The sequence below is a fragment of the Dendropsophus ebraccatus genome, chromosome 6 (assembly GCF_027789765.1).
Source record: "Dendropsophus ebraccatus isolate aDenEbr1 chromosome 6, aDenEbr1.pat, whole genome shotgun sequence".
NCBI lineage: Eukaryota > Metazoa > Chordata > Amphibia > Anura > Hylidae > Dendropsophus > Dendropsophus ebraccatus.
The window spans coordinates 130,803,854-130,825,421 of NC_091459.1; the positions used below are offsets into that span (position 1 = coordinate 130,803,854).

At 42.9% G+C, this 21,568-nt stretch overlaps 1 protein-coding gene across 5 annotated transcripts in view; it reads left to right on the forward strand.

Annotated features, from left to right (window-relative positions):
* Positions 1–21,568, forward strand: part of LOC138796073 (ephrin type-A receptor 3-like) — a 195,604-nt gene that overhangs the window by 123,470 nt on the left and 50,566 nt on the right. For all 5 annotated transcript variants that reach the window (XR_011363709.1, XM_069975978.1, XM_069975974.1 and 2 more), the window contains 2 exons: positions 12,276–12,343; positions 19,877–20,002. Coding sequence is in view for 4 of the 5 variants with exons in the window: in XM_069975978.1 (XP_069832079.1) it covers positions 12,276–12,343; positions 19,877–20,002 (194 nt within the window). In the remaining variant the exon portion in view is untranslated. The remainder of the gene's footprint in view (positions 1–12,275; positions 12,344–19,876; positions 20,003–21,568) is intronic.

Here is a 21,568-nt window from a genome sequence, read left to right on the forward strand (position 1 = left end):
AGGGGTTATCCAGGATAAAGAAAAGCACAGCTAAAGTCTTGCCAAAAACAGCGCCACCCCTGTCCTGAGGTTGTTTGTGATATTACACGTCACCTCCTTTTCTGGTGCAGTTTCTTAGTGTTCTAGTGAAGCAGCATGAGAGGTAGGAGAGCAGGGGGCAGCAGGGGAAGATGTCTGGCAGACAGTGCCATAGCACAGCTCTTATATTAAATCAGGAAGACCAAAAATATATATTTTACACACACTTCTTCTTCCTCTACATTTACATCTATATCTACAGCTGCCAAAGAAAGGATTGAGAGTTCTAGAACACCAGCCAGGGAATGCATTAACCTCTAAACTGCTGCACCACCACCACATATAATATAACTGAGACTACAGTATGTTCACGCACAGAACAATCAAAGCAAAAGACAAGAGTAAAATAGGTATAAAACACGTCCATAGTATAACAATGTGCTACACTAAAGTCTATGGAAACGTGACCACAAATATTAACCCCAAAGTCACCCGAGACATATAAAGCAATCTACATCAATAAATAATGTTCCACCTATTAACCCCTAAACCTCCATAGGTCTCTAGGTAATATTCATTATTAACCCCTAAACCCAGCCGAGCTTTATAGGTTAGATTCATTATTAACCTCTAAACCTCACTAGATAAGGGAATGTTCATTATTAACCCATTAACCTCCCTTGATCTCTAAGTGATATTAATAACCCCTTGAACACCATAGAACAATAAGCAATGTTTATTATTAACCCCTAAACCTTCTTATATAGCTGGGAAATATATATTAGTAACCTCTTAACTACACTATTATGCTAGTTAAAGGAGAAGTCCAGCGAAAATTTTATTAAAGTATTGTATTGCCCCCCAAAAGTTATACAAATCACCAATATACACTTATTACGGGAAATGTTCATAAAGAGCTTTTTTCCCTGCACTTACTACTGCATCAAGGCGTCACTTCCTGGATAACATGGTGATGTCACTTCCTGGATAACATGGTGATGTCACTTCCTGGATAACATGGTGATGTCACTTCCTGGATAACATGGTGATGTCACTTCCTGGATAACATGGTGATGTCACTTCCTGGATAAAATGGTGAGGTCACCACCCGGGGGACACTGAGGGACACAGGGCACTGGAGGGACACTGAGCATCCCCCTGCCATCATCCTCTCCAGCAGCCACAGCCCGCACAGCTCTGGGAGTCGGGTGGTGACATCACCATGTTATCCAGGAAGTGACATCACCATGTTATCCAGGAAGTGAAGCCTTGATGCAGTAGTAAGTACAGGGAAAAAGCACTTTATCTGCCTTTCCTGTAATAAGTGTATATTGGTGATTTGTACAACTTTTGGGGGGCAATACAATACTTTAATAAAATTTTCGCTGGACTTCTCCTTTAATAGTATGTTTTAACCCTTAATCTATGTCATTGCCTGTAATATGTCAGATATTGTTCATGGCCTAGTACTCCTGAGAACATTGCTGTGGAACATCTCCGTTGCCTTCTTCCCTTTCGGGGTCCCGTGCTCTGCCCTGGTGTTTTTTCTACAGGAGGAGGAGGTAGACATTCTGTCTTGTCTACAGTATCTCACCAAGCACTTTCTAAGTTTAGCATCATTTTAGACTTTTAAACAACATAAAAGGAAATTTCCCTGCCATTTTATAGAGAATTATCACCTAATATAATGGAGTTTGTGAGCAGGTTGTGCACATATGGTATTATGTTCTGGTTGGGGCTGTGAGAGTTCCTTTAGGTGTAGGGAGACATAGAACATGCTGCGACCTGCTCGCTTTATTCCTTGGAGACGTATGAAGTGCACCTCCAATGTCGGCCTCCGCAGCCAGTCTAAACAAGTGTGTCAAATCCATCCACCAAGTACCCTTGAGATGCTCGGCTTCATCAAGTGCCTGCACCTGATACCTGCTGGAGAGGCTGAGAGATGATGATGCAAGGCCTGGGGTCTGGAGTGCGCTGGAAGACGAAGCCTTCCCGGGCACATGTATCTATATAATGAGCCTTGCATGATGAGGAGCCGGATTTAATGGCGAGAAGATCCGTCTTCTAGAAGGAGCAAGCCAAAAGAAAATCAATTTCCCTGTAGAGATGAGTCTCATTAACGGGTGGTGAAAACTGATTAACACCTCTCGGCCGTCCTGCCGGGGCTGCAGACACACTCTAACATGCAGATCTGATGAGGTGTATGCTAATAAAACCGCCTCAGCTGGCACCTTTCACACCTCCACCGCCGCTCGCACACTATCATGGCGATTGATTGGAATCACAGAGAAGCTGTGTGTGTTTTCACATGGAATTTATAGTGCGAGGCAAAGCTATTATTATTACCCGAGCTCACAAAGGCCCGAGTATGGGATTCATTCCTGGAGATAATAAAGCCGGCTGGTGACATTTATTCCTTACACACAGCTACCATTCATGCACTGCCGAGACTCCTATCGCTATTTTATAGCTGAGAAGTTAGATCTGGTGAAGACGTAAACAAACAATTCTTGAAAGAGAAAACCGTAGGGAATTGCTTTCCCGGGATCAGAACGAGATGAGTGTGTCTATTATGTGTATTTGATTGCTATAACTAGACTCCGTCGCTGCTTTTGGTTGCGGGGGTGGGGGGGGGGGGGGGCTTTTCACAAGGATTGCACAATACAAGGCCAAGTGATTATCGATTCTATTTGGCCGATTATCGGCCTCTACAGCTGATGATCACTTGGTGTAATAGGTAGTGTTAATGCTGATTATCGTTCGAATTTTCGCAATAACGATTTGAGCGATAATCGTGTAAACACAGTGAGTAGAGATGAGTGAACCTGGAGCATGCTCGAGTCGATCCGAACCCGAACTTTCGGCATTTGATTAGCGGTGGCTGCTGAAGTTGGATAAAGCCCTAAGGCTATGAGGAAAACATGGATATAGTCATTGGCTGTATCCATGTTTTCCAGACAACCTTAGAGCTTTATCCAAGTTCAGCAGCCACCGCTAATCAAATGCCGAACGTTCGGGATCGACTTGAACCCGAACCCGGTTCGCTCATCTCTAACAGTGAGCGATCAAGCAACGAGCGAAAAATCGTTCATTGTTATCTTTCAACGTGTTCTCAAATCTCTTTTAGTCGTTCGCTAAAATAAAAAATTTGCAGATCACCCAATGTGTGAGATGGGCTTAAGCGATCTTAAAAACGATCGCAATAACGATTTTTCTAACGAATTATCTAACGATTTATTAGTCTAAAAGCTGATCGTTATAAAAATCAAATTGTTGCTTCAAAATCGTTAAACGATCGATTGGGCGAATTATCGCTTCGTGTAAACGCAGCATAAAAGGGCCACGATCAGCCGACATGCATAATGTCGGCTGATCATTGTCTTTAAACGTGTTGAAAAAACGGTCATAGCGATCTGCTGGCCGTCGCTTTGTGTAATAAGAGCAGCAAAAGCAGACTGCCGCTCTCTCCAATGGGCCACCCAGAGCTTCCTGCAATCTCTACTGGTCAGAATGCTTCATCTTTACTTACCACATGTGTTGAACGTATACGTGCGGCGGTGTTAACCAGTTCCAGATGGGACGTCTCCATTGTTAACTACTTCTTCCCTACTTTGTATCATAATGTGTCTTCCAATAATCTATATGTTTGTGGTAATAAACAGATGGCAGATGTCTAATGGAGCAGATTTATGAGACGCGCGTCTGTGTGTGGTTATTACTGTCATGTCCCTTGCAGCATCGAGTAGTAACACACTGTGGGAATACAGGGACAATAAAAGAAAAAGAAAATATGTCTATGTCTTCTGGGCGCTTTGCTTTATAATGACTGACAATAGTAACATTACAGCAGTCCAGCAAATGTTAACTGAGCAGTAAGGGCATACAGTGTACAGAAGCAGGGACTCCTATCTTTGGAGAGGAGTCCTGTCCCTGTATAAATATGAATTTGCTGTTGAATAAATATAAAATCTGGCGACCATTTCAAGCAAATCCTCGCAAGAAAAAAAAAATCCTTTGCATATCTCAATTTAGGTGACCACAGCTAGTGGAGTTTTTTATTCCGTGGGTGATGTCTAATGTAGATGACACCAGAATAACTAGGAGGAGACTGAAGATACAATTGTTTTGGGCAACTACACGGTAGACTGATGAGTGGGAAATACAGAAGCATGGTTAAACAGGCCAGACGTCAGGTAAGGTGGTAAACAGGGCCGGCGTCAGCACAGGGCCTACCTGGATAAGTGCCGGGGTCCAGAAAGGGAAAGGGGTCCAGTGTGCTAATGTTCAGCCCGTTCAGTGTAGTGCAGGGTGAGGGCTCTGAACATCAGAAGATACAGGAGATGGAGCAGGACCTGCACAGAGAGAGAAAAGGGTGTAGGACATGATCACATGACTGAAAGCTCCTCAACTTTACATTGAGGAGAGAAGCCGACAGAGAGGAAGAGGGAGAAGACTGAGCTGTTAGTTCTGTGTGTCAGTGTCTGTGTTAGTCAGTCAGTGTCTGTGCCAGTGTCAGTCAGAGTCAGTCAGTCAGTGTCAGTAATGTGTGTTTGTGTATGTCTATAGTGTGCGGATGATGGATGAGTAGTGGATGAACAAGGCTCTGTCGCATGAGGGCTCGCAAAAACCTGGAGCCAGCCCTGGTGGTAAAGGTCAATGGTTAGCAATGGTGCCTTGTAGCAATGGGACCAGTGATAGAACCTGATCAAGGACAACATCTGCATACGATTTATAGGTTTCCTCCCCCAATTTTAAATCCAAAAACATGCTTATAAGTTATATATATTGTATGCTGCTTTGCATTGACCCAGTGTGCCAATGGCCAAGAGAAGGAAGATTTTGTGCCAGTGCTGGGCGAGGTGAGGTGAGTTTCTTAAACACATACAGTAATGCTGCGTTTACACGAAGCGATAACGATTTTAACGATTTTGCATTTTAGACGAAAAAGTTGGCAATTGCGATCATTGCGATAATTTTTAAGATCGCTTAAGCCCATCTTTCACATAGAGTGAACCTTTAAAAGATTGTTTCCACAAAGCGATCTGCGAATTTTTAGCGAATGACGAACGACGATTTGAGAACATGTTGAAAGATCAAAATGAATGATTTCTCGCTCATCGCTTGACCGTTTGCTGAGTTTACACGGAAAGATTATTATTATTATTTATATTTTATAAAGCGCCCTTAATTCCAGATCGCTATACAATAGATAGGCAACAGGCAGGAACAATACAAGATCAGAAAACATTACATGAAGGCAAAAGACAGACTGGTACATGGGGGAAGAGGACCCTGCCCGCGAGGGCTTACAATCTATAAAGGTTATTGCTCAAATGCGATTGTTATTGCGAAAATTCGAGCAAAATCGTTCCCTATAATTGCAGCATAATACATAGATTACTCATTATTGGCCATTGATGTTTTTTTGCTCAGTCTTACCTTATGGTTTATTACTATTATATGTTAGCTTGTGTCCAGACCGATGTTGTGGACATACACTCCTGGCTTCATCTCCTGTTCTCTTCTCTTCACATTAACTGGAGTCTTGCAGATGCTTTCTGGGTAGGGAATCAGCAGGGAGGTAACACTTGTGATTGCAATCATCTGCTTCCTATTTCCAACAGTGATGGTCAGATGAGTGTAGCTGCGAGCACCGAGACCCCGTAATAGACCCCCGCAGGATGTAAACCACTGGTGTCGTCTGGAGAGCACCACAGTTCAGACCTCCTGTGGATTATCTATTGTTATTGAGCGCTATATCATCTACTTGGCAGTCCGGCTTCCTGCACAAAATATAGACCATGTTTACACAAGACATACAGTATATATCATTTCTGTAGAGGCACAGTACAATATTCTGTAATATATTATGCATATCAGATGGCATGAGGTGGTCTAGGAGAAAGGATTGTGGGTCAATCTGACAAGTCTTGGACCTTAAATAACTTCGATAAAGATTGGACATTTAAGAAGAACCCATTGAGCGGATCTGGCAAAATGTTTGGGTTCGCGAGCGTTATCCGAACCTGAACATTCGGCATTTCATTCCACATGGCTGCAGAAGTTGGGTGCTGGATGGCTGTATCCATGTTTTTCTGGCAGCCAACTTCTGCAGCCACGGGGAATCAAACACATTTGGGTTCGGACGTTGCTAAAAACTAGTCTCCAGGCTATGGAAAAAGATAGGAAAGTAAGGGCCCTATTCCACCGGACGATTATCATTCAGATTATCGTTAAATCGTTCGAATCTAAACGATAATCGTTTGATTGAAATGCGATTAACGACCGAATGGGAAATCGTTGATTGCTTTATAAGACCTGGACCTCTTTTTATCGTTGGTCGTTCGCAAAACGTTCGCATTGAATAGACATCATTCGGTCGTTCGCAGTAGATACGAACGCAATGGCGAAGAAATAGCGAAGAAGAAATGGTCGCAAATATGATCATAAGTAACGATTATCGTTCCATGGAAATGAGTGAACGTTTTCAGGTCTTTCACAATAGCGGTCGTTTGAGATTGTTAATCATTAACGATTATGCTTACGATAATCGTCCGGTGGAATAGGGCCCTAAGAATAAAGATGCAGATTTCATCAGTGATCATCTGTCTGGGCTTCAATCTCCTAAGCAAGTGGAGTCCTTGGGTGTCCATTCTCACTATCACAGGTGAAAGGGAATCCCACCAGTTGGACCCTTCTGCGATCAGATAGTTATCTCCTATTATGAGGATAAGTGATACCTTTGCGAGTTGAGACAACCTTTTTAAGTTTTGCCATCATGGCCTTGGAACCCCCTGCGATCTCAAGAATGGGACTTCCAAAGTTCTTGGACTGGAAGTTGAATGGACTGGCAATGAGCATGCTTCACTTTTGGCCTATTCATTGTCTAAGTATTTGGCTATCCGTAGATAATGAATGGAGCTGGGGATAAGTATGTCCACTACTGCTTATCATTACTACTGCTCAGATGAGTGCTCTGATATTTGTTCTTGATATTGTGGATGTCTGGTTTTGTTACTAGAGGAAAATGCAATGAAAAATTATTTTAAAGAGTTATTTTGGTGGTAGAAAAATTCTTCTGCTTGGTGTCAAAATATGGTAGAATACTCAGGGCCGGCCTTAGGGTAGATGGCGCCCTGTGCAGAATATTCTTTTGGCTGGGAGTTGTTGTCCACACGCAGCCACACAGAAGCATTCTGGGAGTTGTTGTTGTCCACACACAGCCACACAGAAGCATACTGGGAGTTGTTGTTGTTGTCCACACACAGCCACACAGAAGAATACTGGGAGTTGTTGTTGTTGTCCACACACAGCCACACAGGAGCATGCTGGGAGTTGTTGTATTCCACATACAGACACACAGGAGCATGCTGGGAATTGTTGTCCTACCACACACACACAGCCACACAGGAGCATGCTGGGAGTTGTCCTACCACACACAGCCACACAGGAGCATGCTGGGAGTTGTTGTCCTACCACACACAGCCACACAGGAGCATGCTGGGAGTTGTGTGTTGTCCACACACAGCCACACAGGAGCATGCTGGGAGTTTTTGTCACACAGAGCATTAACACACACAGAGCACTAACACACACAGAGCACAAACAAACTCCACTAACACACAGACAGAGATAGATATATATACTCACAGTCACACAGAAGGATCAGTGGAGGATGTCTCTGCCCATGAGGAGGTAGAGCTGAGGATCACACTGCTGGTGTCTCCGTGGGGAGAGGGGGCGGGGTTATGGGCATCTGTGAGCCGGAAGACGCTGTGGGGGCGGGGGATGGGGCCAGGCTGCAGTCCCATGTCCGGGGGAGAAGAGATTTCTCCATGATGTCTCTCAGCAAGGCTGCTGTGCCGAGGCACTGGCTGATTTATGGGCTCAGGGGGACGCAGGTGGCGCCCCCTTCCTGCTGGGAGTGCACAGCGCCCTGTGTGGCCGCACTGCTCGCACACCCCTAAGGCCGGCCCTGAGAATACTCACCTGCCCCGACCCCTTGCCACTGCTGTTCCAATGATGCTCAGTCTTTGCTGCTCTCCACTTTTTCCTGCTTCCTGTGATGCATTGTCCCCACAGAAACTCTAGGTTCAGCCAATCACTAAGGGCCCTATTACACGGAGCCATAATAGGCCGAATTTGGCCGATTAATGCTCCGTTTAATAGAGACAATAATCAGCCGATGACAACGATCGTCGGCTGATTGTTGATTTAGGGTACTATTGCACGGGCCAACTACAGCACGATCATTTTAGTAAACGAGCACGGATCTGCTAGATTGGCGCTTGTTTACTGGACCTATTAGACGGCCCGATAATCAGGCAGCAAGGGCTGCATGAACATTGTTAGCGATGTCCATGCAGCCCTTGCTGCCCGATTATCAGGCCATCTTATAGGTGCAGTAAATGAGCACTGATCTAGCAGATCAACGCTCGTTTACTAAAATGATCGGGCTGTAGTCGGCCCTGTGTAAAAGTACCCTTGCTGAGGCGGGTCACCACTTGCACCAAAGACTGACTGACCAGGGACAGCACTTAAAGGGGTACGCCAGCGAAAAGCTTTTTCCCAGTAATTGAAACACATTACAAAGTTACTGTATATAACTTTGTAATATGCTTCAATCACCTATCTGCCCCCCTTCCCTATCTTTTCACCCTGAGTCCTCCACCAGAAAGTGAAGAAAACCATTTTGTGACAATGACATCATCAAGAGGGAGGCGGGTCTAAGCCCTGTTAAACCAGCCTCCCTTTGTCAGATGACTCAGGTTGCTCAGCTCTGATTGACTGAACAAACAGAAAGCCATCTAACAGTTTTACAGAGTCAGTTAGACATCACAGGAGACAAAGTGCATCATGGGAAAGTCCAAACCAGGAAGTAAAAAAAAAATGAAGACACCAACTGGAGCTTCAGGGACCTGCAAACAGCAGGAAATTAAAACTGAGACAGACTCAGGAGGGGTAGAAAATATAAAAACTATATTTGTTTGATTGATTGTTCTTTTTTATCAGCACCGGAGTACCCCTTTAACAAGAGTAAGCGGAGAGCAGTGGGCACCAGGCAGCTATAGAACAGCAGTCGGGGACATCTAGGCAGTGGAGTTTTTATTTATGGCTCCACCTTCAGCAAGGTCACACCACCCCTAAAGTTTGCTCTGACTATACATACGAGATACTGGAGAAAGAAATTCATACAGAAATAAAGAGCTTAAAAAATAATGACAGGAAAAGTGGAGGATATAATGGGCAATTGATACAGGGCTTAAATGTTCAAGTTCCAACGCATAAGGGGGGTATGGTATCGGCTCCAAATGAATAATTTAGGAAGGGCTCGGAACGATCCGGAACGATGCGGCATTACACAGGGCTGGGGAGAGGTGTAGATTTCAGAAACAATTAGCCTGATCCATGCGTGGAGGAAAGAGGTTTCTGCAGCTCTGACATATCCCACCGAGGGGCAGGAGGAAGATTTAGCACTGTGTAAATCCAGCATGTTAACACTATCCCCGGGGGGAACAGGCCTCTCTTTTATTGCCATCACCTTATCAGCTATAGACTATCCATTTAGGAGTAATCCGATCTGTGGTGTAAAACTGTAGGCCGTGTGTTACTCTACGTGTCACACTGGTTAGTGGCATCTGGGGACAATAAGGACGCACTTTCCGGAGGCCCCCGCTGTTAAAGCGCACGCTGCGTAAAAAGTCTTTGTTTTAACGTTTTACTGGGCTTAATGGTTCAACTGGGAGATGCTGAAAAGGGTTTAGAAATGTGTTAGGCCGTAAAATCTTACTGACTTGTCTTGCCAAAGTGTCGACCTGGTGACTCACGGTTAAGGAACGTTAATGGACGTTATTTATACTCTTGAGATTGACCCAAAACTCCCATTTTATGTTTAAGAGTTATGAGTTACAGCAGGGATGGGGAACCTTCGACCCTCCAGCTGTTGCAAAACTACAATTCCCATCACGCCTGGACAGCCAAAGCGAAGCTTTGGCTGTCCAGGCATGATGGGAATTGTAGTTTTGCAACAGCTGGAGGGCCGAAGGTTCCCCATTTCTGAGTTAGAGTGTGATATGCTGTACTGGAGGAAATTCATGGGTTCTTAAGACTAGGGGGAGATTTATCAAACATGGTGTAAAGTGAAACTGGCCCAGTTGCCCCTAGCAACCAATCAGATTCCACCTTTCATTTTCCAAAGAGTCTGTGAGGAATGAAAGGTGGAATCTGATTAGTTGCTAGGGGCAACTGAGCCAGTTTCACTTTACACCATTTTGATAAATCTCCCCCCTTGGTTCACACCATATAGAATGTATGTAGGGAAAAAAACACTGTAAGGCTATGTTCACACTATGTAAATCTATGCAACAACGGCCGTAGTTTTTGTGCGCAGCGGAACACAGCCTATTAAGCAATGGGATCCCGGCCGGAGCGTACACACATCGTATACGCTCCGGCCGGGATCTGTGCGGCCCCGCAAATAACTGACAGGTCAGTTTTCTACGTCCGGAATTCTGTGAATTCCGGCCGCAGAAAGACATGTCAGTTCACACAGTGAAGCGAGCGGCTCCGGCCGCTCGCTTCACTGTGTGCTATGGTAAGCTCTGATGCGGGCGCACGCTGATGCGCCTGCATCAGAGCTCTGCGGACGGAAAAATCATCCGGCCAGATGATCCGGCCAGAGACCGGCCGTTCCGTGACCCGGCCGGGGTCACGGAACGGCCGGTCTCATACGTAGTGTGAACATAGCCTTATATACAATGCCTAAGATCAGTTTTCTTTAACAACAACTCCCAGCATGCTTCACTGTTTAAATCGGTTGTTCACCAATTTTTTATTTCTTTCAAATCAACTGGTGTCAAAGAAGTGCAAGAGAGTTGTAATTTACTTCTATGAAAAAAATCCAGTACTTATCAGCTACTGTATGTTTTGCAGAAAGTAGTGTATTCTTTCCAGTCTGAAGAGCAGGAGAGGTTTTCTTTGGGGATTTGCTACTGATCTGGAAAGTTCCTGACATGGAGAGGTGGCAGCAGAGAGCACTGTGTCAGACTGGAAAGAATACATCACTTCATGTAGGACATACAGCAGCTGATAAGTACTGGACGACTTTTTAAATAGAAAAATCTTTCTGGAACTGGTGGATTTAAAGATTTTTTTTTGTGAACTACCCCTCTAAGGCTAAAAGTTTCCTGCAGCCCCCTAGTTACTCAGTCAGCACCCTCCAGGGAATCCATCAGCTCCCTGGTGGCCCACTCCAAGCCTAACAGAGATATCATTGTAGCAATTCCAGTAATCTGAGGGATGAGTCTTTGTCTGTGAGGCATGCTGGGAGTTGTAGTTTAGCAACAATAGGGGAATGCTGCCATCTTCAATCAAAACAAACGACTAGATGCTGCTAAATTGCTCTACTGTTAAATGTACAGTATTATTCCTGAAGATGTAGCTACTAGGGAAGGTCCGAACCGAGTTCGGTTCGGGTTCGTCCGAACCTGAACCCTCGGTAATGATTCCCGCTGTCTGCCCACTCCGTGCAGCGGGCAGATCCAGCGGGAGGACTGGATACAGCCATAGCCATAGGCTTTATCCCAGTTTTCCAGGCGTTCCTCCCGCTGTATCCACCTGCTGCACGGAGCGGGCAGACACGGGAATCTGCTGCCGAGCGTTCGAGTTCATACGAACCCGAACCTCGGCAGGTTCGGACCATCCCTAGTAGCTACATCTTATCAGCTGCTGTATGTCCTGCAGGATGTGGTGTATTCTCTCCAGTCTGACACAGTGCTCTCTGCTGCCACCTTTGTCCATGTCAGGAACTGTCCAGTAGCAAATCCCCATAGAAAACCTCTCCTGCTCTGGACAGTTCCTGACATGGACAGAGGTGGCAGCAGAGAGCACTGTGTCAGACTGGAAAGAATACACCACTTCCTGCAGGACATACAGCAGCTGGTAAGTACTGGAAGACTTCAGATTTTTAAGTAGAAGTAAATTACAAATCTATATAACTTTCTGAAACCAGTTGATTTGAAAGAAAAAAAATTAAGCTTGCTGCAGTTGAAGCTCCACTGCAATGACATAACCGTCCATTGCACATGTGTGTTACAACCCAATAAAAATTAAATTAAATTAAAAGGAATGAAAATGTAACATGGAGCATGGATCATGTTTTTATGATCGCTGGGGGTCCCAGTAGTGCAAAGTTTATTATGCATACAGGTCAAGCTTCCCATCCGTAATTTGTCTGTGTTTCTTTATGTATTTTGTAGGCACTGTGGTTACATCAAAGCAAAGCAAGACCCAGATGAAGACAAGATGCACTTCCAGCACGGAAGAGGTAAGAGCTGGGTCTTCACTGACTCCACTTGGTCACTCTAGATGTACTCTGCCCCCTGGTGGGAGGTGTCATAACTACAAATGGGTGTTGTATTCAAGGACTGTAAGGACTCTTGGCCAGTGCTCTCCGTTGTGCTGTAGAGATGTAATGTTGGGACAGTGTGTTAGGTTCCATGATGCATTAGGTCAAATTCTTCCACGTTTCGGGACTTGAGCTATAGAAAAAAAAAATGAGTTTACGAATAAAGTATAGTAGGCCTATTTTTTTTTCCTCTCGTTACCACGGATACAGGCGGTGCTGTGGACTTTCATGCAAAAGTTCAAAAAAACTGTGTCTAAAATCTCCGAATTTTTTGACATCCAGCATTTGTAGATATTGTATTGTAGCCCATAGGTGTGATCCAAACACGACCCTGTTGTACATTCGCCTGTGCACTAGTGAATTGTTTACTACGCCTGTACGTCACCAATGTCTGCAATATTTTGCCCATTCATTATTACATTTTTTTTTTAATGTAAAGATTTTTTATTCTTCATATGTATTTCTAAGATTTCCTATGTACATAGCCAATGTATCCATGACCATTATGGATTTGTAATAACATTTCTATGACTATACATTAATGTAGAATATGGGATACCGGGACCATGAATGTATTTTTCTGTACCTGTCCTTTGCTTCGATGCCATGTTGATGCTCGTTCTGGTTGGATCCATTTATAAAATAGTCATTTGGATACAAAATATTGTTGTATGAATTGTATGTTTCTGATGTTGTACAGTAATTGTGAATGACATTAAAATATAAGGTCAAAGAGCCGGGACTGCTGTAGTCTGTTATTGCTCTATGGGTATGGACTATGTGCGGGACGCCAATAGAACGCCTTGGGTTCCTCTCCTTCCCAGTTTTTCTTTTTACGAAGGCTCCCAATGTATAGGAACCACATTAATTTCTACAATTGACCCTGATATGTCCTGTTATAGTAGATAAGAGCCTCAGAGTACTATGCTATGGATGTGTCCCATGCCCAATAAGTTCTGTGCATAAGCCCTGTAGGGCTTGTGCACAGAACTTGCTGAGCGTGGGACATATCCACGGCAACTCGATCTTCCATCGTCAGCTGTGATCTGGGGATAGAACCATAGTGACAGGTACCCTTTAACTGGGGTTTCTGGTTTTAGCAAATAAGGATTCTCCTTTGTATAATGAAAAGTGATATTATTTTCCAGTATACTCTCTCTATATCAGTTTTGGTTTTCAAGATCTCTGCCTGTTGTATTTCAACATGTATTTTAAGGGGAAATTGCTGGTCTTAGAGGGGCACTTCCATCTTGTTATCTCCTATTCATAACATAAGGAAAAACAAGCTGACCACAGGAACAGAGACATAATTTCCCCAAAATGAAGGAAATCAATGAGACAGATCGGTGTATAACGTACATCATTCTGTTCAGCCGTTCTCCTGATATGCCGAAGAATGGAATTTGTGCCGCACCCCTTCATCCAGCTACTGATTGATAGTTGACTGCCTACACACAGCATGGACAGATAACTGCCAATCAGCAGCTGGTGGGCAGAGTTTCCTGGTGCTCATGAATATCCAGGACTACTGAGCACTTGCACAATGGAAGGGACTAATTATTGTGCATTATTCAGGAGGATATCTCTGAATCAACTACACAGAACAATGTACATGATACATTATTCTGTTCAGCTTATCTGTCACTAGTTTATGCTACCCTTAGGGCCCGTTTACACCACGGAATTGTCTCCAAAATACTGTGCGGAATCCCTCTGCATGGACATGTCAATTCTTTGAGCAGAGAGGCACGGCGAGTGGAGGCGTACAAGCCCTCCTATTCAAACAGATAGAAGGCAGGATTCGGTTCCACGCGGGGGGGGGGGGGGGGGGGGGAGATTCTGCGCCGAATTTCGTTGCTGATTCCACAGTGTGAACAGGCCCTTAGATAGGACGGCATAAACCTACTGACAGAGTCTCTTCAGCGGAGAGCACCTCCATAGACAATGAGTGGAGCATTGGAACATGCCTAGTTTGCTTTGCTCCATTCACTTAGGGGTTAAATAATTTGAGTTGAAATACCCCTTTAAGGAAAGTGCACTGGGTCAAGATACACCAAATCCACCTCAGCTATAGATGTAGTACCCGCTATTATGTGTATATCGATGCTGCATTATAGCGCTGCATCAGACTAGTGTACAAGTACAATGGGGGAGACTTATATTTATCCAGCGCTACAGAAACATGGCCACTTTTCCCCTCTCTTATCTCCAGATTGGGTGGGGTTTGGGACTCAGTTCCATTAAAGTAAATGGAGCTTAATTGCAAACAACACCTGAACTGGGGACAAGAGAAGGGGAAAAGTGGCCATGTTTTTGTAGCGCTGGATAACCCCTTTAAGGCGCTCTCTTATGGTAAGTTTCCACTTTGTTGCCCATAGCAACCAGTCACAGCTCTGCTTTCTTTTATCATACTGTTCTGGTAAAATGAAAGCTGAGCTGTGATTGGTTGGTTGCTATGGGAGCTGTGATCGGTTGCTATGGGAGCTGTGATCGGTTGCTATGGGAGCTGTGATCGGGTGCTATGGGAGCTGTGATTGGTTGCTGTGGGCAACAAAGTGAACCTTACTATAAAGAAGCTTAATAAATCTCCCCCAATGTACTGATTCTATCACGACTTGCTTGTATCTCAGCCCCAGACGTCGTATAGTGAGTGGTGATAAAAAGTACTGACAGCATTGCCTCCTCCAGCATACCTACAGGAGCGGGAAGTCATCGATAAGAGCATAGCATGCCATGGCAACATGGCCGCTGTTATATCTGTACAAGCCCAAGCAGATTCCCATGACAGGGGTGGTGTAAAATTGCAGAAATAGCAAGGCTTGCACCTAAGTTGGTACTGTCAACTGAGACAGGCTGCTCTGAAGCTGCAGCGCGTGGGACCCGGGGAGAAGCAGAGCGCAAGAGGAGCTCTGGACCATGGATATATATATGCAGTTTAAGCAAGGGCTGCAAGGACATCGGTAATGATGTCCCTGCAGCCCTTGTTAAACGATTATTGGGCTGTGTAATAGGCCCAGTAAACGAACGCCAATCTAGCAGATTACGCTTGTTTACAATTACAATCTGGCCCCCATCGGCCCGTCTAATAGTACCCTTAGGGCTGCATCCACCTTCTCCAGGCAGCAGGATTTAAATACTGATCAGTTAGATTTGTGCAGACCAGGACTTTCTGCAGGTTCGCTCATCTCTAATCGGAACTATTACATAATATATACCAGAGCCATGTGTTGTAAGGAGCCATGCCCCCATCATATCACCATACACAGTAGGTTATATGTAAGGCTATAAACACACACACCGTATATGCAGCGTATTTACTGCTGAGATACGCAGCAAATACGCAACAAATACGCAGCAGATTAGATCTAAATAACTGAACACAGCATCAAATCTGCACCATCAAATCTGCCGCAGATCTGCTGCGTATCTGCTGCTTATACGGTGTGTGTGTTTGTACCCTAATGGTCCTTTTACACTGAGCGATTTTTATGCAAAACAAAACGGATGAAAAACGGATGCAATTGTGTGTCATCCATTAAAAAAAAAAAAAAAAAAAACATCCATTTGGTCGACCCCCTTTTTGTGTACATAAAAAAAGCAGATGTGTTTTGATCCGTTTTTTGATCCATTTTCCTAATGGAAGTCAATGGAAAAAAACGGATGCACACAAATGCATCTCTTTTTTCATCCGTTTTTATCTGTTTTTTGCAAAAAACAGCAAAAATGCAATTTAAACCCAGCCTAAAAGTAAAAACGATCAGTTGAACGATGATCAAACGATCGAAAAAATTGCGATTTATCTGCTCATCTACACAACGGTCACTGTTAAACAGCTCCCTCTAAAGTGACCATTAAACTTTTTAAAATCATATTAACTATACAGCAGGGAAGATTTTTATTGGTTTCTTTTCAATGTCAGCAAGCAGAGATCTTGAAAATGGACAGTGAATGATCAATATTATAGAATGGCAAATTAGATAACTTTTTAGCATACATAGAATAACCTAAATTTGCTGAAATTAAAATTCCCCTTTAAAGGGGTTATCCCAAGATTAAACATTATCCCCCATCCAAGTTATAGGAGATTGGTGGGGGTCCGGCCTTCATATGAGAACGGAGGTAAAGTATCCCCTGTGTGAATGGATGGCAGCACTATCCTGTGCCACTTTATATACTCTCTATGTATAGTCTGGAGTTGAGCACTTGGTAATGTTCAGAGACCCCCATAGACAATACACGGAGTGGTGGCTTAGTGTGCACACTACCACTCCAATAACTCAGAACAATTTACCTCCATTCTGGTGATCAGCGGGGGTCCCACCAGGTCAGACCTCCAACTATTATGTAGTTATCACATTTATTCTGGAGAGGGCATAGGATAACACCTATAAGTGAGATGGAGAAGTGTCAATGAGACAATGCATTTACTAGGCTATAATCCATGGATGGGGAACCTTCGGCCCTCCAGCTGTTGCAAAACTACAATTCCCATCATGCCTGGGCAGCCAAAGCTTTACCTTTGGTTGCCCAGGCATGATGGGAATTGTAGTTTTGCAACAGCTGGAGGGCCGAAGGTCCCTTGTGGTCACTGTAGGAGCAATGGCCGGGCTAGCATAGTAATAGCGTATGACAGACACTTCAGAGCACTGAACTAGAGCACATCACCCTCAGCGTCTTACAGATGCTCTCTATACATCACAGATAGATTCACTAAAGCAAATGGAAATGTGGGACGTACAGACTTAAAAGACATTTATGCGAAAACTTCCTGACAAATTAAGAAGGATCGGGAACCTGATAGGAGCAGGAGAATATTCATTAGGTGGGAAATAAGAATATCAAAGAATTTATAACTTACTTATGGTTAATCCGCTCTGAATAATTGATGATAAGGGATTATTTCTCCTGTGATGGTGACAAATGCCAAATCCCGTTTTCTTAGGTTTTTGTATAAATTTAATTTTCGGAAATGAAAGTAAAAGGTAATTAGAAATAGCGATACTAACAGAGCATGGATATAGGGGAATAAGAAAGAGTGGAGGGAGACAAAGGCCGTAAACCTCCTCTTTTTACAAGACAAAATTATACAGTATATAAAAAATCTATTTAATGTATAAAAGCACGCCTTAATAGCTTCCTGAGGGAATTCAGGAGGTTGCTTTGTCACTTTTCAACTATTAGGGTGAAGCCACATGGAGCGTTCAGCTGCATGGAGCTGAAACCACACCCACTGCAGTGGGCGTGGCTTTAGCTAGACTCGTACAGCCAATTACAATCTAGTTTACACCCACACCCAGCATGCAGCCGGATGCGCAAGGGGGCCTTACCCTTTGTCACCAGAGGAGGCTTTAGTAGGATATTACTCTCCCGGATAATCAAGTACCTTTAATTACACAGTAATAACTTCTTTATTCCCTCTGGCTTAGGCTAGGTTCACACTGCTTTTTACTTTTCTGTTCAATAGATCAGTTTTTAAACGATTAGTTTTAACATACAGAAAAATATGTTTTTGTGTATGAAAAACAATATGTAAGTCAATGGAAAACAAATCTCATATTTTATTTGGAAGCGGAGAGAGGGTAGGGTTTTACAGATCTTACTTTTTGGCCCATGAGGTTTAAAGAGACCTGTCGTGTTAGAAATGAGCTGCAGGCAGCATGTAATACAGCATAGGAAGCTGAGCAGGTTGATATATAGTCTGAAAAAATTTCCAAAAGAAATTAATATACATATGTAAACCTTACTCTTTAGGACCACCCACCGGACTCCTAAGCTTTCAACGTCAGAGATTTACTTCTACTGAAGATTTTCTATTAAAAAAAAAAAAAACCTGAATGTCAATCTTCCCAGCTCTTTCCGCTCTATAACATGATGCCTGCAGGTCAGATAGCATTTTCAATATTCCAGATTCCTTTAAATCTTATGAGCCCAAAACAAGACGCTGGAAGATCAGATTACATGTTCAATATGACAGGTTCCTTTTGGATTACTCCTTACAGTGAATCTCTGACCCCCTGACTGTTTATTAAACTGGCTACTCAACCAAAGCATTCAGAACATACCTTTGTTGCCTATGTCTATGTTTTTGTTGTCTTAAAAAAAAAAATATTTAGGCAAAGAGGCGGAGCTTATTATTCTCTGGGTCCGAGCACTGGTACACCTTACCACACTGTATGCCTGCCCCTTGCATAATCAACAGCAAACACTATGTATACAACACAGTAAGATGTAGCTGTGCTAGGACTCAGGGATCAATAGGCTCCGCCTTTTTGACTCTATTCTCATAAAAAATAAAAGTGATTCTTTTTAGAATAAAAACAAAGACACAAAGCTACGTTTTGAATGCTTTTATTAATATCTATGTAGCAGTGCCACCAGTTCAGTAGATAGTCAGTGGGTCTTAGATTCACTTTAAACAATATATATATATATATATATATATATATATATATATATATATATATATAGTCCCTATTATTTTTAACTTTGTTACTTCATTTTGACTCTATTTTGTCTTTATTTGTCCTATCTGTAACCCTTTATTGTCTTCCATCGATTTGTTCAGTGTCGTTACGGTGTTGATAGAATTTTATGGAACTATTAGAACCTAAATGATTTCGAATCGGGTGTGAAATACAATTTAAATTGGAAAAGAACATTTTGAACTCTATATCATTTCCGTCCTTTTTACACAATCGTTTGCTCTAAACAAACTCAAAGTAACAGTTAGAAGAAAAAGAAACCTTATCTCCTTCCTAGAAGGGACCGGCACATCAGTTTTCCTTTTTTTTTTATATTTTGGCAATTGCTCGGGACAGATAATACATTTCCAGCACCATACTGTGCATCACGCGTGTGTAGAGTCTCAAGAGCGGAACCCGTTTTGGTCTCAAAGAGTGACCATTTTATTTCCTGATCGACACATGTTTCGAGGCCTAAATGAAGCAAGTTTATTTCCTCCTTGTCCCTTGCTGAGCATGACGCTGGTGTGTGCGGTTAGATAAGACCAGGCTTGGAGCGGGAAGAGGTCGTGGAGGGTGGGGGGGAGGAGGCACCTTTAAGAGTAATCGGATTGCTTGCGTTAATGCCCATTGTGGATGAAGGAGACTCTGATGACACCTCAGGGACATCATACAAGGCTTCATCTGTCTTCGTATGTCAGACTCACCAACCAATGAGACCCCCCCCCCCGTTCACACGTCTTTTGTCTTCTGTTGATACGTTTGTCCTGCCATGTACTTTACAACCTCCCGAATTAAAGGCAATGTTCGCAACGTCCTATGTCGAAGTTGAATTGTCTGGTCAGAAAGTATCCCGTCCCTATAGGCATAGTGTGCACACTACTGATCCCGCACTTTGTATTCACATAAGGGCACTGCCCAGGTGTTCTACTGCCTATATAGAAGAAGAGTGTGTAGGTTTCGTTTAACCTCTATGTTTTTGTGTTGCTAGTGAAGCTGCCTGGGAGTAGAACCTATATCCACCCACACACATATGAGGATCCCAACCAGGCCGTACGGGACTTTGCTAAAGAGATTGATGTCTCCAATATCCGTATAGAGCGGGTGATAGGTGCAGGTAAGTCGGTGATTTATGTGACGTTAAATGACAGCTCGTAAATTGTCCTTGTATCACGGCCATCAATCACCACCAAGCCAGTGATATCCAGAATAATATATACGTTCTTTCTTATATAAATGCTAATAACAACGACAGTCTCCATTGAGAAATATGGCTACTGTCTATTTATCGAGTAGTCTATCTACTACAGTGCTTGAACATTCGTTTTTTATATTTCTTGGGCTAAAATCACAACCTATTCATCATGAAATAAACCAAATGAGTCAACAATACTAGACTTGATTATTTATTGAGGAATATTATCCAATATGAACCCTTGCTGTTAGTGGTGTGACCCCCTTGTTTCCGGTCATTGTTCATCAGTCCTGCATTGGTTTAGCCCATTTCTCTATACAAAACCTCTTCAGCTCTGTTAGGTTGGTGGTTTCTCCCCATGGGTGCTATCTATCTATCTATCTATCTATCTATCTATCTATCTCCTATCTATCTATCTATCTATCTATCTATCTATCTATCTATCTATCTACCTTCTATCTATCTATCTCCTATCTATTATATATCTATCTATCTATCTATCTATCTATCTATCTATCTATCTATCTCCTATTTATCTATCTATCTATCTATCTATCTATCTATCTATCTTCTATCTATCTATCTATCTATCTATCTATCTATCTATCTCCTATTTATCTATCTATCTAGCTATCTATCTCCTATCTATCTATCGATCTATCTATCTATCTCCTATCTATCTATCTCCTATCTATCTATCTATCTATCTATCTATCTATCTATCTATCTCCTATTTATCTATCTATCTATCTAGTATCTATCTCCTATATACCTATCTATCTATCTATCTATCTCTCTATCTATCTATCTATCTATCTATCTATCTATCTATCTATCTATCTAGTATCTATCTCCTATATACCTATCTATCTATCTATCTCTCTCTCTATCTATCTATCTATCTATCTATCTATCAATCACTATTCCATCACAGTCCATCTATCATGTGTTCTGCCTATATACTCTTTCAGTGCTTAATATTATTCTAATACACAGCATTTTTATCTGCAAACCCCTTTTTTTCCCATTATAGATCCTCTAGCCTAGAAGCTTTCTCCTCCACAGCATCGCTCCTCGGAGTGGGCTTTTGATCAGTCACATCCCCAATCACATTAGTTTCTTCTTCCCATAGAAGGATCTTAAGTACCTTTGTAGAGAGTACAGCCCTGATTAATGCTGCTCTGTCCATTACCCATTTACTACCAAGATGTTTCTTCTCATTGAAGTGGGAAAAGAACAAGTCCCAACTCCGTGACTTTGATACTAAAAGCTCCTTAATAACATTTGAATGGTTCAGATTCTAAATTCTACATAGGAAAGCTAAAAGCAAGAAACTTGGCCTCTTGATCTGGGTGTACTCTGGTGATGGTGACTCTGTATACCAACAGTGCACATCATTGCCTAAGAAGAAAATGCGGATTTCTCCAGGATTGAGAGGGTCAGACTTGTGTCACCAGTAGATTGCTTGTGTATGTGGAGTCAAGGAAA